Below are 24300 nucleotides of genomic sequence, written 5' to 3' on the forward strand. Positions count from 1 at the left end.
AAAGAGAGTGACAAAAATCTATTACTTGTGTTCAGTTTTATTGATATGGACTATTAGTATTATTATTAATTTTTAATTGTGGAGCATCAGCAGGATCAGGTTAATTGGTGTTATATTGAGGTGGGGTTGTATGTTTTTAAATGTTTGCGGAAGTATGATTGGTATGGATGTAGTGTGATTGGGTTTTTAATAACAGGAGTGGTCTAATATTATGTGCAATACATATACATTTATAAGTAACTAATAAAATTATTCAAGGTTTGTAAATTTGTTTGAATGTTTTATAATTGATTTGGGGGTGTGAAATATAAATCTTTTGGGCTCTCTCTCTCTCTATATATATATATAATCACTTGATCATGTCAATAGCAAAGCCCATGATAGATTTTGAAAGATATCTTCCAACCATAAAACAGAAAATGATATTGTGCTATATGTATTACTGAACTGCATATTTATTCTGTGGTTTAACTATAGAAAATACATCCTGCTATGAAACAGAAACAGATTGGTGTTGCCTGGTTTATAGTCAGGCTGATATCCACGCAATGCAAGGCATGCATGCAGTCACCATGTTCTTTGTATTCCCCATGCATGCGTGAACACCTCTCCCTATTGGCCATGCATCACCCACCGCCATGTTAGGAACCAACAGCCAATAGCATGACTGACTGACTGACTGACTGACTGACAGACCTGTTACAGTGGAGAGAAGCACTATGTTTTTTGGAATCTAAAGTTCCTGCCTCATTTTAAAAATCTTTCCATGGGTCCACACTTCAGTTGTTATATTTATGTGTTACAAGCATTATGGTAATACCCGCAGGGAGTTATAATAACAAATCAACCCATCAGCATCTCAATTTAATTAAAATTCATAAAAGTGAGAGTGGATAGGCAGAAGGCATCTTTCAAAATTTGTTAAACATTAATATTTACTCAGAAATTAAATAAAAATTAGAATGATAGAAAGGGATCTTAAGGATTATGAATTTTGCTTCAAACTGAATTATCTTTAAAAATGCGAATACTTTTGCTTATGGCATAAACTCAAGTTCCAAAGGGGGTTTACAAGAGAAGATAGTCTCCATGCAGTTATGCTGCTATTTTTATCTTTATGTACTTGTTTTTTATTTTTTTATAACTTGTTTTATTCTATGTGTATTTGTTATAGAGGGGTACATTTTAAAAGCCTTGCTCGCATTAAAAGGCCCATATACACAAATATCTGGGCCTCGTGCATGCAAGCAGCGCGTATTTTACAAGCTGCAAATTACGCGTGTATATACGCAGGTGCGACTAAAAGAAAAAGGGGCGGAGTTAGGGTCTGTTGGGGGTATTACGGGGCACTTTGGGGCCTGCTCAAAAGTCACGCGCGTAAATCCGTATTTTAATTCCGGTGGTCACAGCGCGCAGTAACTTGTTAGCCGCGTATAATTACTGCTGCTCCCGATGAGGTGCAAGTCTGCAGAAATCGCTTTCGAGGCCCAGGATGACTGGGGTGAGGGGCTCTAGGTGAACTGGGGGCAGTGTAGGCTGAAGAACCAGAGGGGTCTGGATGACTTCAAGACAGACTGGGCAAACTGGTAAACTCATTAGTAAGACTGGGAATGGACTTCACGCGAGCAAGTTTTCAAATCCACTTACCTGCATGCGTTAAAGCCGACAAACTCCTAAGAAAGATAAACAATGCACCTTACCTCAAATAATGACTTAAAATTAGGAACACACATACGTGCAATGGGCATATTTTAAATCCTACACATACACAACTGCGTGCATGATGTCCGCTTGCACGCCCATAGGCTTGTGTATGGGTGCCCGCATGCTTGTTTTAAAGTTACTGTCTTTGTTTTTAATTATTAGTTGCATTTATGATTTGTATTATCATGTGCTAGTTGCTAGATTATGTTATAATATGTTTTTATTACATGAATGTTATTATTTGCATTATCTTATTCTATTTATATTATTGTTTTACTTTCTATCTCATCTAGAGCAACCAAAGAAAAAGTGGGTGATGAGGTTTGATTTGATTTATCTGCTTATCCCTGAGCGTAAGCAGCATGGGATCTATCTACTATCTGGGATCCTGCCAGGTACTTGTGACCTGGCTTGGCCACTGCTGGAAACAAGATATTTGGCTTGATGGACCCTTGGTCAGTACCAGTATGGCAGCTTTTATGTTCTTATGAGACCTTAATCTGTGGTTATATAACTGAAGAGTCATATAGTCTGAGTAGTCAGGAACTAAAGGTCCTCAACGCAATAAGTTCATGTTATTGGCACTGCAAATGCATCTTGAAATCTAATTTGGCTTAATATATTAAAAATTTGGCAGTATGGGGTAGATTTTATAATGTGCGTGTCCATGTGTGTGCGCGCTTCCTGGCAAGCACATAAGGACGCGCTGATTTTATAACATACGTGCGCCGGCGCACGCATGTTATAAAATCGAAGGGCCGCGCACACATGCGCACCAGATTTTATAATCCGTGCAAGGGGGGAGAAATTATGCAACCTCCGCGCGGTGACGCATTCAGGCCGTCCCCAGTTCCCTCCCAGTCCGCTCCAATTAAAGAGCGGACTGGGAGGGAACTTCCCTACCCTCCTAGCTAACCTTCCTTCCCCTTCCCCTCTCCTCCCCACCTCCTAATACCTTCTTTTTTTGTTTGTTTGTTTTATTACTTACTTCAGGGCCCGACCTGAAGTAAGTTGCGTGCACCGGGAGCTGAGTCTTTGGGACAGCGAGCAATGGTATTGTCCCGGCCTGCTCCGCCCGTCCTCTTGAAGAAGCCCAGCACTTATGCGCATACTGTCATTTACACGCATGGCTGGGCCCCTTTGAAGATTCACCCAGCACGCGCAAGGCCTGGCCACGCACGTAAACGCCGGAATTTACATGTGTAGGGCTTTTAAAATCTGCCCTTTAGTGTATGGCCTCAATGGGATGTAGGAACCACTACCATCTTAGACTCTTGAAATCCTATCACTTGTGATTTACAAGACCTGACCACTTCCCCTTCTGCTTTCCTTAATCAGATCAGGAAGTTTATATTTAGGTTTCTGTTTGAGATCAGATCATGTTGCCAAATTTCAGTATTCTGGATTTTGTTCCTTACTGGTAAGTCCCATATAAAGCTAGCAAAATAAATACAGGGCAATGCATCTGCAAAACAAGGCAGGTCCTTTTCAAAGCCCTTTCCACAAGTAAAACAGTATTTTACCCACAGTGATGGGCTTTAAGAAAAGTTCCCATCCTGTATGTGGGTGAAAGTACACGGGTAGAGCTTCTATGTTCTACATGTGTTTTTTTACCCACAGTAGGGGAAGACGTTCCTGGGGGCTGGGTAAGGTAAAGGGTGTGTGATTTTTTTCTCAGGAAAGCACTCCCTACAAGTTAGCAGGTGTAAATGCGTGCATGTAATTTCCCTGGGATGAATTTTAAAATGAAAGTATGCAGGTACGCTCACTTTGAAAATTAGTGTGCACTCCACGTGTAAAAAGAAGCGGCAGACTTTGCGCGGACGCGGCCAGTCTTGAAATTACCCCCAGAGAGGGCAATTTTCAAAAGCCATATCCGCAATTGCCCACCCTGTATGAGGACAGAAGAAGGTGCACTGTTCTACATACAACAGGTGTACTTTTACTCATGTTTACTTGGGGGCATTCTTGGGGAGAGGAAGTGACACACACACACACTTTTTGCATTTTCAAAACTATGCGTGGTTGCACGCTTTTTTTTTTTTGTCAGGGAAAAGGTGTCCACAGAAAAAGCAGGTTTCAGTCTCTGCAAATGCTTTTTTTTTTTCCCTGGGCAGTTTTAAAAGGGAAAGAATGTGCCTTCTTTCCTTTAGACATCTAGTATAGAGTCCATGTGGAAAAGTGCAACCATCCACAAGAGTCTAAACACTGCTCCAACACGTTAGGTAAAGCATCTGGTTACATTTAAAACTCTGACAACGCATCTAGCACCTGTTTATTAATTTTGGTATTATTATTATAGAACCATTGAAGTAACCGAAGCAAAAGCTATTTGTTCTCTCTTTCTCTTCCTCAGCTCTGACTGAAGTGTCAACGAGGCCAACTCTGATCCATCTGGCCTGCTGAGGTTTTAATGAATGGGAGGGGTGGGGGGAGGGGAAGGTATGTGAGGTTTTCATGTAGGAAGTAATGCTTCTGCTACCTTGCAGTCAGAACATTTTTTAAATTGTATTCAAAAACACACTGCGTAATTAAGAACACCGCCAACTTTCCTTTCATCTGGCGGAATCTCCAGATAATCTCACAAGTGCCACTGGTCAAGCAAGAAAAGCAAGTATTGCCATGAAGAACCAATCCTATTAGGACAACAATGTAGCATACGCTGCTTAATATGCTCACTGGTTTCAGTTTTCAATCCTATAGGTCTGAATTATCATAATTCTGCTGCAGGATAGCACATCTCTCCCTCTCTCCCAAGGGCACTACTTCCCTGATTGTCTTGCATGGCCTCCTCTTACTGAAGAAGTGGGATCTTAGTGAAACCTTGCTGATTAAGATAAAGCAGTGCCTGAATTTCAACTACAGGGCAGGCTATGGATACAATTAAAAATCATACTTTGAATTGTCTGTATGTGTATGCCACAAATCTAAAAAAAAAATATGATTGCAGAGTTAGAATGCAATGCATGGCACTGAATGAAGATGCAGACATAATGGGCATCACAGAGACCTGGTGGAAGGATGATAGCCAATGGCACACTGTGATGCCAGGGTACAAATTATATGGAAATGATAGATCAAACTGGTGGAGGGTAGTGCTATATAATAAAGATGAGAGTCAAACAAGATTAAAGTCCTAAAGAAAAGAAATTCCCTGTGTGACACACACACACACACACACACACAAACTCCTCTACACACACACAGACTCACTCCACTCAGGGCCTTCACCATTTTCGCCACAAGTGAGATGGGCTCTGTGTGTAACTTGGTTGTATACACACTGAGGAGAGGCGTTGAAGGGGACAGAATTAGGGCATGAGTCAGCACTTATGCACATACTTTTGATTTGAAAAAAGTATTTAATTACATTTAAATGTGCAAGTTACGCCCTCTGAAGAAGAAGTGTAAATTTACATGAGTGAAATTCGGCAAATCACCAGAATATTTTCAAATCCAATTTATGCACATACATCCCTTTTGAAAATACTCAGTAAAGTCTGCATGTTCAATATAAACACAAACTTTACCATCCCATGGGCTGCTTGAAAATCACCCTCAAAATGTATTCCTAAGATTTGCTAGGGCAAGAAGCAGGAAAGATCAGATTGATGTCATAATCTAGTTGGAGAAAATGACCTGACTGGGAATCAGATCAGTGAATTTTAGGATATTAAATGAGGGTCTTAGGCAGCTGTCAAAAACAGTGGCATTTGCTGAGGTGTTCCTAAATAGGGCAAGGAGGAAGACAAGTTATGCCTTGGAGGGAACTTCAATTCATGGTTAACAAGGTGGCACTGGGAAGAGGGTTTGAATTCCTTGGGATTAGGACTACAACTGAAGGAATAAAAGACTTTATTCTAAATATGGCCTTCATCTTCCAAGTGAGGACCCATGCTCCTAGGTAAACAACTTGAATCTTAGGTAAACAGTTCTGATTATACATTTTAGCTACACGAGGGAAGAAGACAGTGGAAGCTTGTTGAATCAGGCTGCCACCCCAAAAAAACATATAGGGAGTGGAAAAATACAAAAAAGTGGGTCGTCCACAAACTGCTTGCAAAGAATAGGGAGGATATGATGGAGGTAGGTACAAGGATTTACAAATGGAAGACAAAGGAAGGCCTAACATTCATAGTCCGGGTAATAAAATCCTAGACTTGGAGACCTTATTACCAAAAGCAGATTTGGATATTGCCGCTATCACAGAGACTCGGGGACAGATTTTCCACTTGTGCGTGGCGTGTCCATGTGCGAGTGCTTCACTGCGCACACACATGGACGCACTGATTTTCTACCATGTGAGCACCAATGCGCACATGGTGGAAAATCCATGGGCCGCACACACATGCGCACCGGATTTTATAATCCGCATGTTTATGTGCGGGCGGCGCATGTGGGGGGGGGGGGGGAGAATTTTTGCAATTTCCACGTGGCGACATTTTCCGGCCTTCCCCATTTATTTGTTTATTTATTTAGCCGTTTTTATATACCGATGAACGTTGGGAACATCTCATCGCTTCACATTCAAACAGAAATCAGCAACAAGTGCTTTACATTGTATCAAAGAACATTAGATAATACAGATTAGATAAAATAGGAACGTTTCACAACTTATGAAAAAAATACAAGGCTTATAAATATGATTTAACAAAAGTAATACTATTTACAGAAGTGTCGCGAAGGCCAGGGGGGAAAGAAATCGTGGGAGGAGGGAGGCGTTAGGGGAAGGAGGAGAGTTGTTCGGAGTATGCTTGTGTGAAAAGGAAAGTTTTCAGGTCCTGCTTAAATTTTTTTGGGGCATGCTTCCTGACGTATTGATGTGAGGAGCTTGTTCCAGAGGGCGGGGGCGGCTAGTGAAAGTGCCCTAGCTTTAGTGGAGTTGAGTTTAGAGTCTTTGGGAGACGGTGTATGCAGTGTTGCTCTGTGTTGCTGTCAGGAAGCATGCCCCAAAAAAATGTAAGCAGGAACTGAAAACTTTCCAGGACCTGAAAACATTTCCCTCCCAGTCCACTCCAATTAAGGGAGCGGACTGAGAGGGAATTTCTCTACCCCCCCCCCCTACTCTATCCCCCCTACCCTAATCTCCCTTCCCCTCTCCTCCCCAGCCCCTAAACCCTACCTTTTTCTTTTTTTCTTCTTTGTTTGCAACTTACTTCAGTTCCCAAGTAAGTCTCCAGGACAGTGAACAATGGCCCCGCCCCCTGGGCCGCCCCTTCCAGGAAGCCTAGTACTTGTGCACGTTCCGGCGTTTACACGTGTGGCTGGGCCTCTTGGAAAATTCGCCCGGCACACGCAAGGCCCAGCCACTCGAGTAAAGCCAGGATTTTATGCATGTGGGCAGCTAAAAATCCGCCCTATAGTGTAATAAGTCCCATGACTGAGATATAACCATACCAGGCTATAATCTGTACTGGAATGGCAGAGAAGACAGGAAGGGGAAGAAGTAGCACTTTATGTAGAAAAACAACATTAAAGCAACTGAAATGCAAGGGGTATGGGTAAGGGAGGAGACACTATAGCTTATCTGACAAAGAGGAAATGGCATTTCAGTTTATACTGGTGTAATCTCCAACAAAGGAAGACTAGCTGGATATGCATTCAAAAAAATCCATCAGCTTGCAATGAAGGGGGCGGTGCTATTGTTAGGAGACTTTAATCTGCCAGATGTTGATTGGCGCATCCATGCAGCAGAAACAGAAGAATGGAGATTCAGGGCTTCATAAAAGAGCACTTTTCTGGCAAGGAACAGAACCTACAAGGGAGGGCGATGCTTGGCCTAGCGTTGCAAATAGGGACAGAGTGTCCAAACGTCACAGTAAGTGGTCACCTGAAGTCCAGTGCTCACAAAGGCAAAGTATAAAAGCTAAAGCATAGCGGGTCAAAAAGGATCAGGGTCCTGGATTTCAACAGTACTATCTTTGTAGGATGGGAGTATCCTAAGGAGGTACTGGAAGGGTCAGAAGGTCCAGGTGAAGTAAAAGAACAATAAACTATAGAGTCATGGTAATGGCAACACATTTTTAAAATTAAGAAAGTGAACAAAAGCATGAGGAAAAAGAGACCAGTATGTCTATGAACAGAAGGGAATAGAAAAGTAAGAGCAAAACGATTACACCCAAAGACTGAAGGGATCTCAGAAAGCAGAAGACAGGGAGAAATATCTGGAAAGGATAGGTTAAGCAGGGAAGGCAGTCAAAGAAGCAAAGGAAGGAAAATAAAGCTAAGACAGTAAAGCTAGATTTTTTAAAGATATATTATTGAAAGGAGGAAGTGCAGAAATGGAACTATAGTAAAAAGAGGTAAAAAGGAAAATTGTGTGGAGGATGACTGGGAAAAAGCAGAAAAACTTAAGAAATATTCTTGTCAGTTTTCAAAGCAATTTAAATGGTAAAAAGCTTTTTACCTGCATTTATCGGCTGTCTGAAAATTTCTCACTATTAATGTGGCTAAAGGTCCATGCACTGATCTACCAGACATGGACTTTTAGCCATATCAAGAAGTGATTCGGGGGCATGGAAGGGGGAAGGAAAAGTATGCACATAGATGACATTTTCAAATCTAATCACATGCTTTTCTAGCAAATCTCAATCTACACAAAAATAAAGTGAAAGTGTCCTCACATACTTTGAAATGACAAAAAAAAGGAAGGAGATTGGTGTGTAAAATAGGACCTTGTTGTGGAGCGCCCTCAGGCCTGGTTAGGAGCTCGGAGACGTGGTCCCATCTAAGGAAGATGTGAGACCTTGGGCCGCAGCCCGGCTCAGGGAGGAGCCCCAAGACACACCACGGGAGGTGAGCTGATATGAGCATGGGTGGAGTAGGAGCGAGGCTGGAGTGAAGACAAGGCGAGGATTCTGGAACAGGAACCAGGCAGGCTTAGACCTCAACTGGACCTATACGCACCAATGAGATCCAGCAATGCAATGCTGATCTCAAGAGTAGCCCTCCGGCCACTCGATAGTCCTTCCAGACCTGTTGCTAGGGAACGACGAGTGTGTGAGGCCAGATGGAGGCTGAGGGCAGGAATATGAAGACTTGGCGGAAGACTCAGGATATTCGGAGGATTCAGACATAAACTTGAAGACTTGGATATTCAGGAGACTCAGACGCAGACTTGGATACTCGGGAGACTCGGACGAAGCCTTGGATACTCGGGAGACTCAGGCAAAGACTGAGATACTCAAACAAGGACTCAGGATACTTAGAAGACTCGGAGGACTCAGACAAGGATTCAGGATACTCAGGAGACTCGGACAAGGATTCAAGATATTCAGAAGACTCAGACAAGGATTCAGGCTGCTCGGAAGATTCAGGCAAGGATTCAAGAGTCAGACGAAAGTACTGGGTGAGAACTGCATCGCAGCGCGCCTTACACAGTCATCCATGGCTGGTCGCGGACCACACTGAACGCGAAGCAGATTCCAGACGAATACGTGGAACTTGAGACTGGAACATGTAGGACACTGGGGCGTGCCCTACACAGCTGCCTGTGGCCGGTTGCGGACCACGCTGGAACGGAGCAGGTTCTGGCAGAATCTTAGGCATGGACGGATGCAGTCACAAAGGAACTCCGTAGACCGGGAACAAGATACTCAGGAACAAGGCTTTAAGAACAGATGTCTCCCGGAGGCTTTGCACTGCAGATGAGAAGCCATCCCATGAGTTGGTCACAGACCACGACATGGCATGCCAACAGAAGTGGACAGACGAGGGACCTGGGAACTGGATGAAGAGCTGAAGATGAGACGGACGATGTCAAGGAAGGAACTTCGGACATCAGGGACATGGAACATGGCACATCAGGACATGGGACATCTGGACGGAACATCAGGAACAGAAGACAGGCGACAAGGGGGCTCCGATGAGGGATGAGACCAGGAACATCAAGGAGACGAAGTTCAGGAACACGAAGAACATGGAACAAAGATCCATCAAGGCACAGGAGACCATGGAAGACCTGGATCGGAAGGAAGAACACAGACGCTGTGCAAACCCGATCCAAAGTCACTGAGGAATGGCAGCAAGGCCCTTTTATAGGGCTGAAGCAGGAACATGTTGATGACATAATCAACGAGGGCCGCAGGGCTTTGCCTGCCGCACCTAAGGAGGAGCAGGAAACAGCACCGAGGACAGCGGCGTCCAGGCCGCGTGGAAGGCCCGACGGAAGGTGGCTCCCTGCCACGAAGCAGATGGACGGGCAGTGGCTGAGGCAGCTTCCCTGCCACGGGGAAACAGGCAGCAGCAGAGGCGGCTTCCCTGCCGCACGAAGAAGAACCCCAGGTGATGACTCCAGCTGCAATGGGCAGACAGCAGTCGTGGCCTCTAGGCCGCGTGGAGACGGCATTGGTGGCAGCCTGCCGCAGAGGCAGGCGCAGCACTCCGGGCAACGGAGAAGGTAGGGAGGCTGCCCGCACTTGTCGCAGGCAGGCTCACAACAGACCTTTATTAAAACTTGCCCGACTCTGACTGAGTTTTGCTCACAATCGGAGTTGCCTCAGGGGCTACTGTGTAAGAGAACTTTTGGAAAAAACGGCTTCAGTCAATGATCAGCATGGTATACATATAGTTTTTTAGGGTATTCTTGTCAATGCATCTGCTATAAATTCCACGGATGCACCCGTCTTAAGATTTTCAAATATTTCCAATTACCTGAACACCTTTATTCAGAACTTAAAACAATATCCAGTAGTGTATGTTAAATCATTGTGACAAATTAAATCTCAATATTGAGAGGAAGTCACACTGAAATGTTTATAGCAGATGCGTTGACAAGAATACCCTAAAAAACTATATGTATACCATGCTGATCATTGACTGAAGCCGTTTTTTTCCAAACGTTCTCCTACACAGTAGCCCCTGAGGCAGCTCCGATTGTGAGCGAAACTCGGCCAGAGTCTGGCAAATTTTAATAAAGGTCCTTTTTTACACACCCATCTCCTTCCTTTTTTTGTTGCTACACAGCAATCTTGGATCAGCTTCCGATTTGTTTTTTGGGTCCACACATTTATTTATTTGAAACTTTTATATACCGAGGTTTAGCACATGCCTTCACCCCGGTTTACATTGAAACGAAACAATGATACATAGAACAATTTTAGAAACAAAGGTATATGCAAATAGCATATGGAGTAGGTTGTAACAGGAAATGACTAAAAATAACTTAAGTCAAATAACGAAAATGAAAATAGAAACAAAAAACGAGGAAGGTATATACAAACTCGTGCTCTGAATACAAGAAAGTATGAATGGGAAAAGAAGGAAAAAAGGGGGGGTGGGGTAGGCAATGGAAGGAGGAAGGGGTAGGTATGCGGAGAAGAGAAGAGGGGAGAAGGATGGGAGGCTTAAGGCATCACAATTGTGGATTGCTTAAATCATCATTGAAAGTCTGGCTGAAGATCCAGGTTTTCAGTTCTTTTTTGAATGATTTATTTTCGATGATAGTGGTGAGGTAGCATGGTAGGGCGTTCCAGAGTTTTGGCCCCGCTATGGAGAGAGCTCTATTTCTGGTGTTAGTAAGCTTAGCCATGGGATATGTGGGTATTTCGAGTAGACGTTTTTCAGAAGTTCTGGTGTTCCGTTGAGGTTTGTGGGGGTGGAACATTTTACTGACTGCGGAGTTAACTGTATTGTGTAATGCGTCGTGGATGATCGTCAGGGTTTTGTATTCAATTCTCTGAATGATTGGTAGCCAGTGTAGACTTTTTAATATTGGGGTGATGTGATCCGATTTTTTATTTCCGGTCAGAACTCTTGCAGCGGCATTTTGCAGTAACTGTAGCGGTTTTAAGGTGGATTTGGGGAGACCTAATAACATTGAGTTGCAGTAGTCTAAGCTGCTGAAGATCAGGGATTGTAGTACTGTTCGGAATTCCTGATGGTGGAGGAGCGGTTTTAGGTGTTTTAGTACATGAAGTTTATAGAAACCTTCCTTGGTTTTGGCTGCTATGTATGTTTTTAGGTTGAGATCTTTATCGATCCATACGCCGAGGTCCTTTGTTGAGCTTTTTAGAGGTATGGAGATGTTGTTGATTAGAAGAGAGTTGTGGGAGATGGTTTGGTCTGAGACGTTTCTTCCAATGAGGATACATTCAGTTTTATTCATGTTTAGGCATAATTTTAACTTGTTGAGCATGTTTCTAATTGTGGTTAGGTGTTTGGCAGCTGTGCGAAGAGCGTCTTCTATTGAGTTGGTGACAGGTATGATGAATTGAATGTCGTCGGCATACAGAAAGAAAGTTATTCCGAGACTGGAGATGAGGTGGCAGAGAGGAATTAGATAGATGTTAAAGAGGGTGGCCGAAAGGGCAGAACCTTGTGGTACACCGGTGTCTAGAGGGAGGGGTTTTGATGAGATGTTGTTCATAGTGACCTTGAAGGATCTGTTATTTAGGAAGGAGGTGAACCATTTGAGGGTGATGCCGGAGAGGCCGATGTTTGAGAGGCTAGATAGAAGGATTTTGTGATCTACGGTATCGAAAGCCGCGGATAGGTCTAGGAGTATTAGGAGGTGGTTAATCTTGATGTCAGCACTTCTTAGAATTTCATTAGATAGGTTGACGAGAAGTGTTTCCGTGCTGTGATTTTTTCTAAATCCGTGTTGATTCGGGTGTAGTATGTTGTATGAATCAACATACTTTGTTTCCATGTCAATTTTCAAAGTGAAAGTCCTCATGTATGTTTTTTTTTTTAAAACTGGTGCAAAGACTGCAGATACATAATACCTGCTGACTTTACACCAGTGCAGGCAGTTTCAACATTTCCTCCATCAGTGTTCACCTGAAGGGGTTGAAGAAGGCCTACAGATAAACAGCAGGAATACATCTGGTAGAGGGATAGATACCACTCCATTTACAAAGAGTTTGCATGGTATTAGCAATCCTAAAAATTGACAAGGCAATGGGAGAAGACGGGGCACATCCTAGGGATATTAAAGGATCTTAGGAAGGTTCTGGCAGCTCTACTTGTAGCCCTGTTCAACAGTTCCCTGGAGACAGGAATGGTTGCAAAGGACAGGAGATGGGCAAATGTCACTCTTCATAAAACTTGAGATAAGGAAATGGCTGGCAACTTCCAGTCAATTTGACCTCTAAGGTTGGTAAATTAATGGAGTCACTATTAAAAGAAAGGATAGTTAAATATCCTGAAAAAAAAATTGTTTAAAGAATCCAAGGCAGCATGGTTTTTACCAGAAAATGAGCATGTCAAATAAATCTAATCAATTCCATTGACTGAGTGACCAAAGAATTGGACTGGGGCCAGCACTGAATGTGGTATGTTTAGATTTCAGTAAAGCTTTTGACAATGTTCCACATCAAAGGCTCAAAAGTAAGCCAAATAGCCTGGGCTGGTAAAGTAGAAAATTGGGTTAAGAACTGGTTTAATAATATGTATTTATTTACTTGTATTTGTCACCACCTTTACAATGCAGAGTCTAAAGTGGCTTACAATTAACATCAATTACAATCTTAAAAGATCTTAAAATAATCACAAAACATCACAAAATAGTAAGCATCAATATTAAATAGTACAATAACATACATTGTAAAAATAAGTGCAATAATGCCTTGGTAAATGATATACAGAGAGATAAAATATAACAAAAGCAGAAAGGGAATCCAATGTCACAGTGAAAAATTGCTGCAGGCTGCAGTTGGTAGTGGTAAATGTATTTTATTCCAAAAAAAATGTTCATTGGACTGCCTCGTGATATTATAGAGGGAGTGGTAGGTAACGTTTGTCTTTTTGCAGATGACACTAAGATTTGTAACAAGGTGAACATTCCAGGTGGAGAAGAAGTGGTCCAAGAGTTTGGCAGTTAAGATGCAATGTAAGAGAATGTAATGGCATGCATTTGGGGTCCAAAATGCAAGACAGCAGAGCAAGTCAGCCATATAGAAGGTGAAGTGCTGATATACTCCAATCAACAGAGGAATCCCAGGGTGATCATTTCTGATGATCTCAAGGTAGCAAAACAGTGTGGCAGGGGAGCAGCAAGAGCTGCACAGGAAGAGGTATTACCATAAGCACTTTTAAATGAGATTTAAGGACAAGCTAGCGGAGAGGAAGGAGAATATAGATGCAACAGAGGCATTCACATCCTTAGATAATATAAATAATGCACAAGAAACAAGCATTTCCCAATGGAAACAAAAGTCTAGATTTGAGACTAAAAGGGGGTAGACTCAGCTATAATATATGGAGACATTTCTTTGCAGTGGATACATGCAACTGCCTTCCAGTGGAAGTGATGGAGGCCAAAACAGTAACAGAATTCAAGAAAGGAGCCACAAATATAAGGATGTGAGTTCAAACCGGAGACTGATTAGGCTCTGCAGCATTGCATCAGGAATGGACGAACTACATGGGCCTTCTCTGTCACCGTTTTCTCTTTTTCTAGGACAAATATGTGCTATTTTTACTTGCTAGTCTATACTTCAATTCATTTGCAGGTCTGTCTGAGCACAGTTTTGATGAAAGGTGCCATGTACAACAGACTTACCTATACGTCGTGTGTGTATTAACACAAAGGTAGAGCATATCCATAAGATACATTTTATATCTAGTAACATCTTGACCTGGAAATACAGAAAAAAATGAAGTAAAGATACTAAAATCCATACATAAGTACTAGAATGAAAATTCCTTATCACATAGTGTGTGACATAAGTTGTTTCTGGAACAAAACTACTACAGGGGAAGAGAAGAGATCTGAAGGGGCAACATATAAGGTTCAGGCTTCAAACTATAAAAAAAAAAACCTCTTTAGCTGTTTAGGTAAAAATGATCAATAGGAAAAATCACTTGCCTCACTTCATTTGTCTCAAACCTGAGACAATGAATATGCATACATACACATTGTGGATATCCTGAAAACTAGACCCTTTTGTGGCACTTCAAGACTTACCCCTGCACTAGAGAATCCTTTTTTGCTTCCCATATTACAGATGAAAAGACCATTGGTCAAAATGCATTGCGCTCTATACTACAAAATTCAGGGGTGTGGAAAAATAAATTCACAGGATTAATTCTCCTCTGCACAGAGATAAGCATCCACCAGGCCAGCCCAGATAATAATATATCTTTCTTTTACCACTGGGGAAAAATGTCAAGTACCAAATGTATCCAGATACTGAGCCGTTCATATGGCTCAAGAATTTTCCAGAACTGAGGCCACCCTGTTACAGGTGAGTTGGGGGTTGCTGTGTTTAACATTGTTGCTGCATGGCACGTTTGAGACAAACGAAGTGAGGCCAGTGCTTCTGCTATGCCATACCTGTGGCGCGATGGCAGGGTTAAACACCAAGATGACTGGGCAGCAACACCTATTATCCCTACTGCCAAACCCTGCTGAGTTTGATATTTGTAGATGCTTTTCTAATAGAGAAATTCAAAAGATCAAGGGGGGCGGTTACAGGAAAGGAGGCATGTCAGTCAAGCAAGCAATCTGATTAGTTAAATGCCATTCCGATGCCTTACAATTATCTTCAAAAAATAATTCAAAACAACATGCCTCAATGCAGTGTTACTGATTCCTGCGAGTTTGTTGAATGAATTTCTGGATATGATACATTACACAGAGGACCAGTCAGTCAGCAGTGCATGTGTGAGGCAAGAGTTAATTAATAAAATCTGCTGGGTGTTGTTTTTCACAAGTAAAGTGTAACAGTGCTTTCCAGACAGGCCTTTCTGGATTTGTTGAAAAAGCATAATACTGTTCTTTGTAACCACTTACGAGTTTAACAACTCTTAATATCTTTAAATAATGCTGTCGGTATTTCAGGCTTATCCTCTGCAATGTATGAACATTTATTAAAGTGCAGGACTGGATCCAAAATCCATATGGCCATACTGACAGAGCCAATAAATGAACACGACTACAGCCTGGAACCCAGCCACTCATTTTTCATTTGCTGGATTTATGGGAACCCTTGTCTCAGAGAGATATCTGATCCTCAGCAAAGAAGGCTGCCACCTCCACAAGCAATAAATATATATACTTGAAAGATACACTATAGCTGTACCTTAATCTGAAGGTTGTGCATTATTTAAATAGCAGTTTTAGGCAGCACCCCATTTGAAGACAGTAAAATGTGCTCTATCAATTATTTCAGCACACCAAGCAGCTTGAATAACTACCCAAGGCTAGCCAGAAATGTGTAAAGAAGTGTTTACAAATGCGAGAATGTCTTCCTTTCACAGATTAACTTGTTTTATTAGTGTGTAAACAGTCTGTCCATTTGTGTGGGAAGGGTAAATGTGTTCCCACAACTTGCTTACTTTATAAATTCATTGGATTACTACCAGTAGGTTTCATAGGAAGCAAAATCTGACTAGGCCGCACAAATGCTATTTGTTGTTATGATTTTGGATTACTGAGTGGGAATATTAACTGTATTTTTGTGATTTTTAGATGTATATTGTGAAGGTTACATTAGTCCTTTGACTATGTATGACTATTATATTTATGAAATATATTTGATTATGCTGTAATATATGCTTGCTGTTATTACTCAATGTTTATGAAAATTGTATTTTTAACTTGCTTGTCAACTGCTTTAGGTGTCCTTCGAGATTAGCGAGGTGGTGTACAAATTGAAAATAGAATAGCCATAATCTTTAAATAATGTTCCTTCAATAGAGATTTAGAAAAAAAAAAAGGTAAAATCTTTTTTAGAGATACAGCCCTGAGTATCCAGGTCTCCTAGCATACAGTGAATTAGCCAAGGCCCTCCAATCTGCTTTCCCTGGTTTCAAATTCCTCCTTGAGGGATGAGTAAAGGGCATGGTCTCTATGTGTCTGCATGTTTGCTTTGCTGTGGTAGACCTATGCCACAATTCACACGCTTTCACTTCACCCCCAGTAACTGGTGAGCTCTAACAATAAGCATTTATCCGCTCTGGCCATTTCCTCTAAGTGGGTGGCGAAATTGTGGGATTCCTACAGGCATCCATTTAGAGAGCATGCAGTTTGAAACATTGCATAATATAGCACATGAAAGACTTCAGCTTGTACAGGACTGTTTTGCTTAAGTGAGTATAAAGTACTCCAGCTTTACAGGCAAGGCTAACCTTGGAAGACTTGGTTAAAATGGATAAAAAAGGGGGACAAGGGACAGTTATTGTTGTCGCGCCCCCCCCCCCGGGACAGGTCATCTGCAGCTGGTAGTCCAATAAGTATCAATCTAGATAGATAAATCCCAGCTATCTCCAGGACCAACAGGATGATGGCCATTGTGGAAAAATGAGCCACAAACACTATGAATAGCTTTGCCAACTGCCCAGTTTTGGACCGGACGGCCAGGTTTTCAGACATGCTGTTCAGTGTCCAGTCTGAAGTACTGACCGGTCCAGTTTTGCAGGTGGCTCCTCCTCGTCCCCCACAGAGAGGGGGGGGGGCTATAGAAGGAGGCAATGGGTGACAGGGTCTCAGCTGCAGCTGTCTGGGAAATTGCTCTCTAGGCTGTACCTTCCTCCCTCAGGCCTCGCTCTGGACCCACGCCATGTCCCTTAGCAACTCAGAATGTGATCTTAAACAGAAACACAGTGTACTGCAGTGACCCCCCTTCCCCTCTCTGCCCATGCCTGTACCCCTTTCCTGGTCCTTCCCCTGCCCAGCACTCCCCCTGCCTATTATCTCATTGCTCCCCTCAGACCAATTGCTGGCCTGCCCTGGGCAATGTAGATAAAATGGCTGCTGGGGGTGGGGGGTGTCACGCAGTGCCTCCTTGGATGACCTGACTAGCCAGGTGAGCCAGCAGCCACATAGGGGCTAAGGACCGCTTGTTGCACTACAGTGGTGGCATGCAGCAGCACTGGTGGCCAGCCCCCTGAGGTACATTATTGCCCCTTGGGCCCGGCACCCTGGGCAGCTGCTTGCCTCTTCTGGCAGCCCTGGTTCTCCCCTCTTCCCCGCCCCCCCCCCTTCCCTGCTCAGCATGCTTCTGAGATCACGTGTGAAGGAGAGAGGGAGCACGTATGAGTAAGCGTGTTTGTGTGTGGCAGAATGAATGCGTATGTGTATGAGAGAAGGACACCGGAAAACGTTTGTGCCACCCACCACCACCAAACTAACAATCCACCAGGTAAGAAATGGGGAGCAGCTGAGTGGCAGGGAATCCCCTTTCATTGCCCTGAGAGGTTGGAAGAGAAACTGTTGCCTGGGTGCAGCCTGCCAACTCATTATTGCTCTTTAATGCATACACAGATAGTGTTTTAGGTACTTCCCTGGCAGGATCTAAAATGTATGCAAATGAAGGACACCATCTCTGTGTTCTCCCTACCCCCGTTCTTCAAGTGTCCAGTCCTGGCCTGTGGAAATGTTGGCAACCCCATCTATGAAACTGTCCAGATAAGCAGTGACCAACCGTGAGACATCATTAGCCTTCTTTATATGGTCAACTACCTGCTCCCCGCCCTAGCTGTCTGGCGGAGCAATTATCTGAAACATGCAAGTCTGAGTGCTACAGATTAACCTGGGCAGCACAGAGAGGTCGGCGCGGTTTGGTTGGGGCGAGCACCTTTCCCCGTTTTAAAGGCATCGCCCCCTGCTTCCCGATCCTATTCTTTTTTTGGACCCGAGATGGTGCATCGTGAGGAAAGGCTGCAGCAGTGAGCGCTGTGCTGGGCTGCCGGGCCACGTGGCACTAGACGAGGAGGGGGCTGCCCCCTCGGCCCCGCCTTGCTGCTGCCTTTTGTTTGGGAAACCTCGGAGCTGCAGGCAAATCACTAACCTGAAACCCCACCAGATCCTTCTTGCTGGAGACCACTCGATTGACAGATCAGTTCCTCTCCAGCCCGGAGATGTGGTCCTTCCTTTTTCTTTTAATCTTCTTTTTTTATGAAATCCAGGCTTTTAAGCACTTGGCGTTACCAGCGGGATTAGTTGAGGAGACCTAAAAGCAGACAGTGATTGAAACGTTACCTTTGTTTCCTCCCCTTTGTTTGCACTTCTTTTGAAGACATCGCATAGCTTGTTTGCAGTGTGTGAGATGGGGGGGGGGGGGGGGGAGAGAGAATGCGTTTTGTTTTTCTAATTTAACTTTTAGAAGATAAGTGTTAACAATAACATCATTAGACGGCTTGATGGTATTTGTAAACGGATCCTTGTGTAAACTCATGGGCTTAGAGAAACAGAAATCCCAACGGATTCTTTTCTTGACTTAAAAATAATCCTTTGTCTTCTAAAAAAAAAAAATATATATATATATATATATATAGGCAATGTTCAGTGCATTGTAAAGAATACTGAAGGCATGACACTGAAAAAACGTGCCCCATTCTAACTTTAAAATGAAAGATGTATGGGAACCTTTAAACTATATATGCTGTAGCAAAGCTTCTCCTTGCAAGCTGGAGTGATTTTTATTATTATTATTTTTTTTAATAAAACGAGGCATAAAAGAACTAAGCCACCATCCCGTTTTCCCCTCTTGGAAACCAGTGGTGCACTGTAGCAGCCTGTGCATTACCCCTCTTCCCCGGCAGAGGGCGGTAAATGCACACCCACGCCCACATTCCAATACATCCTAAGGGCAGCGGAGAGTGAGAGAGAGAGAGACTGCAGCGGATCCGTGGGGCGCCCGCTTTTCTGAAAGCAGTTGCCACAATAATGGCTTTCGCAGGGCCAAGGCAACCCGTCAAGCTCTCGATCAGAGGCCGGGAGGGCAAGCGTGGCTGGCAAATGTTACAGCCACCCAGTCACTGCACCCCTAGCAAGGTGCCGCTCGGCGCCCACGTGATGGTTCATCACAGCCGAGGACCCGTGAGCGCCTGCCCCGGCTCTGCCCTCGCACACGGGACGTTGGATGGCACCCTGTGGCCCCGGGACGTAGTGTTTCCTTGCCGCTAGCACTCTGCAGCCCCCCCCCCCATGCCCACAAGGAGTCATTCTTTGCGACATCTGGTAACATCGCAGTGCAGGCTCTTAAGCTTTAAATATATTCGCCCGCCCAGCAACCCGGAGCGGGGACGAGCCTCCGAGGTGCAGCGATCTCACTGCTTAGTGTTGCAGTCTGGGGTAAGTAAACGTTGCACTGGACGAGAAAACTTTGGCCCTGCCCCTGCTGAGCAGTTCCTATAATAAGTGATCGGAAAGTTGCTGGACTGCAAAGAGAGAAAGAAAAAAAAAAAGGAGCGAGCACATTTAGCCAGAGCTCTGGGAGATGATTAACGGGAGCTTTCCCTTCCCGTGCCGGTGCAGCGGTTCAGCTGAGGACACTTTAGCATCTTGGAAAAATGGGAGAAGTTGGAGCGAGAGCCTGCGAGTTTGCACTTTGCAGCGCGCTCCTTGCAGGAGCTTTTGTGGCGTGAGGCGAACGTTTCCATAGACACATTTCCTCCCCTCCCCCACCCGGTCAGGATGCAGGGGGAGGAAGACCAAAGAAAAGGGGCTTTTTGTTGGTTTTTGTTTTTTTTTACATTTAATTTTAACTTGGCAAAAGACGTTTTCCCGCCCTTGATTCCTTGTTTTATAGGTCTTTGTCTTTTGCAAGACAAAAGGAGAAACCGGGACTGGAATGGAGAGGGGAGTTAACAGAGGTCCAAAAAAACCTATTCGTTTGTAGGCTGTAAAAATTGTGTTTTGCTTCAATGACCCTGTAATCATTTGCCCTCTGGCATGAAAATGCCTAACTGCCTTATGTTTGCCTTAGTTGCCTATTACCGATTCTGCTTGTGAGGTTTCCAGCCCTGGGACAGACAATAGGGCTCCCTTTCTGCCCTGCGCCTTAAGCTGCAGCTTTCCAAGAACATCAAACCCTCCCCTCTAGAAATGACAAAGCTTCAGAGCATCCAGGCAGCGTTACCAAAACTATTCACATTTCCCCCTCTGGCATTTCCACTTTTAAAGAAAAAAAAATGGTGTAATTTGATCAATAATTCCTACTAGATTATATGTTTCTCATGCACTGACATCAGTTAGAAAATCCAAGCTGCCCCAGTGCAGCACCTCACCAATAATGAAACCCCAAGCCCCACTACCTTTCTCTTCCTGCCTGGTGCCTTGTTTCCCATGTTAATTCTAGGGACCACAGTCCCTTTCCGTTGCCCAACTCCTCCCAGTATCTTAAAATATGTAGTCTCTAAACCCAGCAGTTATGATTTAAATTTATTTTTAAGCACATATTCTGTTCATATTAGTAATGGCTCTCATCTAAAATTCATTAAAATAATCTAGGATACTGGCAGCTTGCTACCCAAAATGCTCACATTTGAAAAGGGAACATAATTACCTGGACTAGGTAGTGTGGTGTGGAGGTTGCATCAATTCTAGTAAGCTCCAGTTAGTTAGCCCCCAGTTTCCAGTAGCTGTGTCTAGCAGTAAATCCCTTGCTCAGTGTTGGAAGATTGCTTCAAGGAGGTGGGGAATCCAGGCTTACTTTTATGTGCTCTTAATTCTCCTTTGAAGATGGGGCACCTGATCCCAGCCCTTTGCCTACACTGAGTCCCGGTGAAAGAAGAAGCACGAAGCCAGCTTGGCTGCAAGTTCAAATGTCGGATTTGACACCCCTCATGATTATATCATTATACTTTCAGGGTTGCAGGGAGGAGGGGCACGGCGATGCAAGGGGAGGGTTCAGTCACACCCCTTCCCCCCCCCCTCCTTCACAGAGGAACTCAAGCCAGAGGCTGAGTGCAGCAGAGGCAAAATGTACATCCCTCCTGTCCCTCCCCCATCTCTCTCTCCCTCTCCCACAGCCTGCTGCCTGCATTACTGCACACTAAAGGCTAGTAGGACTCCCTCTCCCCTCACCCAAAGGTACAATGCCAGCCCTCCTATCTTCCGCAGTATCTCTCCTCTTCATCACTTTTTATCACAGGCATCAAAAGTTTCCATCTCGGAACAATAGGGCAGGGGGATTCTTGCCTGCCTTACTTAGAATTAAAGCTGGTTATTGTGACGCGTATTCTTCTGCGGTTTGGCACTTGGAGGGCTTCGGATCAGGACTGATAGGTGCAGGGAAGAGGCTTCCTGTGGTGGGTGTTTTTATCTCTGATGGAGCAGCAGGCAAAAGGAGGAGAGGGAAGCACCCCCAATTGCATTTCCTACCAGCAGTGGGGCTGTAACTTGTTCCACTCCCAAATTCCTTTTGTCTCGGCTGACGTTTACAGTGAAATAATGTAAGGATTTTTGGAAACTGCACAGAAAAGATCAGAGTCTAGACCAGAGGTACCCATCCTCCCAAATCAAGGATTTCGTAAAGCTGTTTCCCAAACGCTGGCCTCTGAGACCTGTAATTATGAGTTTGTGCGTCCACTGTTGCAGATGATCAGAGAAATACGTGCATGAAAGACATCTTTGCGTATGTTTAATTCATCCAAGTCTTTGTCTTGCATGAGAGGTTTTAAAACAGTAATGAAATGATATAGTTGCTGAATATTTGCCAAGAGAGAGAAATTCACGCCATGTGACGTTAAGTTTCATTTTCTTTCATTCATTGACAGTTCAGATACCAAAATGCAGAAACTGCTTTTAACTGCAACGCCCTGTGTCAGACAGCAGAAGCTTTAAGTGTTGGCTGGAAGTGGCATTAACATAGTGTGGACCCTCTGCCACACACACATACGCACACACACACATACATATCCTCCTTTCCCTTTCACCTCTTGGGAATAAGGGATAAAAGCTCCAGCTGCAAAACTCCTGAGGAGTTTGGGCAACTCTGGCTTAGAAAGAGATGAGCCAGTAAGTTTGCTGCAGATGCTACGTGTGAAGCGCAAAGCCCTATGCTCCAGGTGTGGCTTAGGGGTACTGATTCCAGTGACAACTCTTGCTCACCCAAGGGGGAAGGAACTGGCAGGGCAGTCTCAAGCTGGCCAAAACCTTTAGTAAACCGTACCGGCTCTGGAGAGACTATGGTGCTAGGGGTAGGCAACTCCAGACCTCGAGGCAAGTTTTCAGGATATCCCCAATGAATGTGCATGAGAAGAATTAACAGGATAGAGCAGTGTTTCTCACGCCAGTCCTGGAGTATCCCCTAGCTCAGTAATGGTGAGCTCCAGTCCTCGAGTGCCACACACAGGCCAGGTTTTCAGGATATCCACAATGAATATGCAAGAGAAAGATTTGCATGCACAGCCTTTATTGTATGCAAATGTATGCCATGCATATTCATTGTGGAAATCCTGAAAACGTCTGCTAGTGGCACTCGAGGACTGGAGTTCGCCGTCGCTGCCCTAGCCAGTAGTTTTCAGGCTATCCACAATGAATACGCATGAGAGAGATTTGCGGATAACCTGAAAACCAGACTGGCTAGGAGGTGCTCCAGGTCCAGCATGAGAAGCACTGATATAAAGAAGGATTTTTTGGGGGGTATTTTGCAAGGGTGAGGTCCTTTCTGGAAGACACTTGGGCATCAGGGAACACAGTTCATGCTCAGACTGCTCCCAGGCCCCTGCTCAGTGATGCATTCACTGGCTCTCTGCAATTTAGCTGAGTTGCAGGCAGTTTTTCTAACAAAACCCCAGGGAGTAAAGTGTGTTAATGAAGCAGCTGTTAGGACAAAACCCCATGGAATGTAGAATGCAACAGTAGGGAACTAAGACAGCTTGCTGTAAGAATCTTTTTATGGGATCAGAGGGACAGGCTGTAGGAAGCTGCAGCACTGCCTCAGGCCCATGCAGTATCCATGCAGGAAGAGCAGGAGCTCATGAGTGGGTGCTCGCTTTCCTAACGCGCGTCCATCCACCTCTCCCGGGCGCGCGCGATGCAGTAGGCTAATGAGCCGCTGCGTTAAAAAGGAGGCGCTAGGGGAAATTGGGCGACCCTAGTGCCTCCTCGACATCGGGTGCCCAGGAGAAGTGGCTGTGCGCAGCCACGGGGGTTAGGAAAATGGACGTTCGTAAATTGAGCGTCCGTTTCCCTAACCTGACTGCCGTGAAGACATTTTATTTTTTTTTATGCGTTGCTGCTTCCTGTGCTTCCTCCGATTTAATATCGCCAGGATATTACGTTGGAGGAACCACAGAAAAGCAGTATTTTATGCTTTTCTGTTCAACCTTTGAGGGTTAAAATGTGCGCGTCGAGTGCCCAGTTATTTATTTACATTGGTGGTTCTAGGTAATAGCCTCAACAACAAGGCATTTACAATGCCCTGGTTTGGACACATGTTTTGGACACGCTGATCCCCTTATTGCACAGGTTTAACCGCTGGTTAACCTGTGCGCTAGCCTGAGCGCACGGGATTGCATCGGCCTGCCTGGATCTTCAGGATGGCTGAATGGGAGGAGTTGCATCTGAAAGGTAGTTGATGAGGTACAGGGCTCAGGACCCCAGACAAGTCAGTCAGCTATTTTCTGATAAGGTGCCGGAAAGGTGCCTTTTAGCACACATTGGAAGCAGACTGCTGCTGGAAGTTTTGGAGATATTCCCCCCTAGGCCTTCTGGTAAGGAAGGGCAAGCAATCTGGCACATTTGCCTGTGGGTTTATGGAGGGTACTGAGTTCACTCTCAAGAAGGAAGATTTTCTAAATATAGATTGGCTCTACTGCTCACAAGTTTCAGACGTGCTAATTCAACTTCTTTTGTGTCTGAAAAGAGAAGGGCTTCCTACATTTTTATCCTCGGGACATCACAGTAAGTTGGGTTTTCAGGAT

General features: G+C 44.2%; 1 protein-coding gene across 1 annotated transcript in view; it reads right to left on the minus strand.

The window, feature by feature from the left end:
- Window positions 1-21184, minus strand: part of VCAN (versican) — a 298710-nt gene extending 277526 nt beyond the window's left edge. Inside the window, exons 1-3 of the mRNA XM_029573809.1 lie at window positions 20937-21184; window positions 18438-18599; window positions 14207-14282 (exon numbers count right to left, since the gene is read on the minus strand). Of these exons, the coding sequence (XP_029429669.1) occupies window positions 14207-14276 (70 nt within the window). The 5' untranslated portion in view covers window positions 14277-14282; window positions 18438-18599; window positions 20937-21184. The remainder of the gene's footprint in view (window positions 1-14206; window positions 14283-18437; window positions 18600-20936) is intronic.
- Window positions 21185-24300: the final 3116 nt, after the last annotated feature.

This window comes from Rhinatrema bivittatum, chromosome 1 (assembly GCF_901001135.1).
Source record: "Rhinatrema bivittatum chromosome 1, aRhiBiv1.1, whole genome shotgun sequence".
NCBI lineage: Eukaryota > Metazoa > Chordata > Amphibia > Gymnophiona > Rhinatrematidae > Rhinatrema > Rhinatrema bivittatum.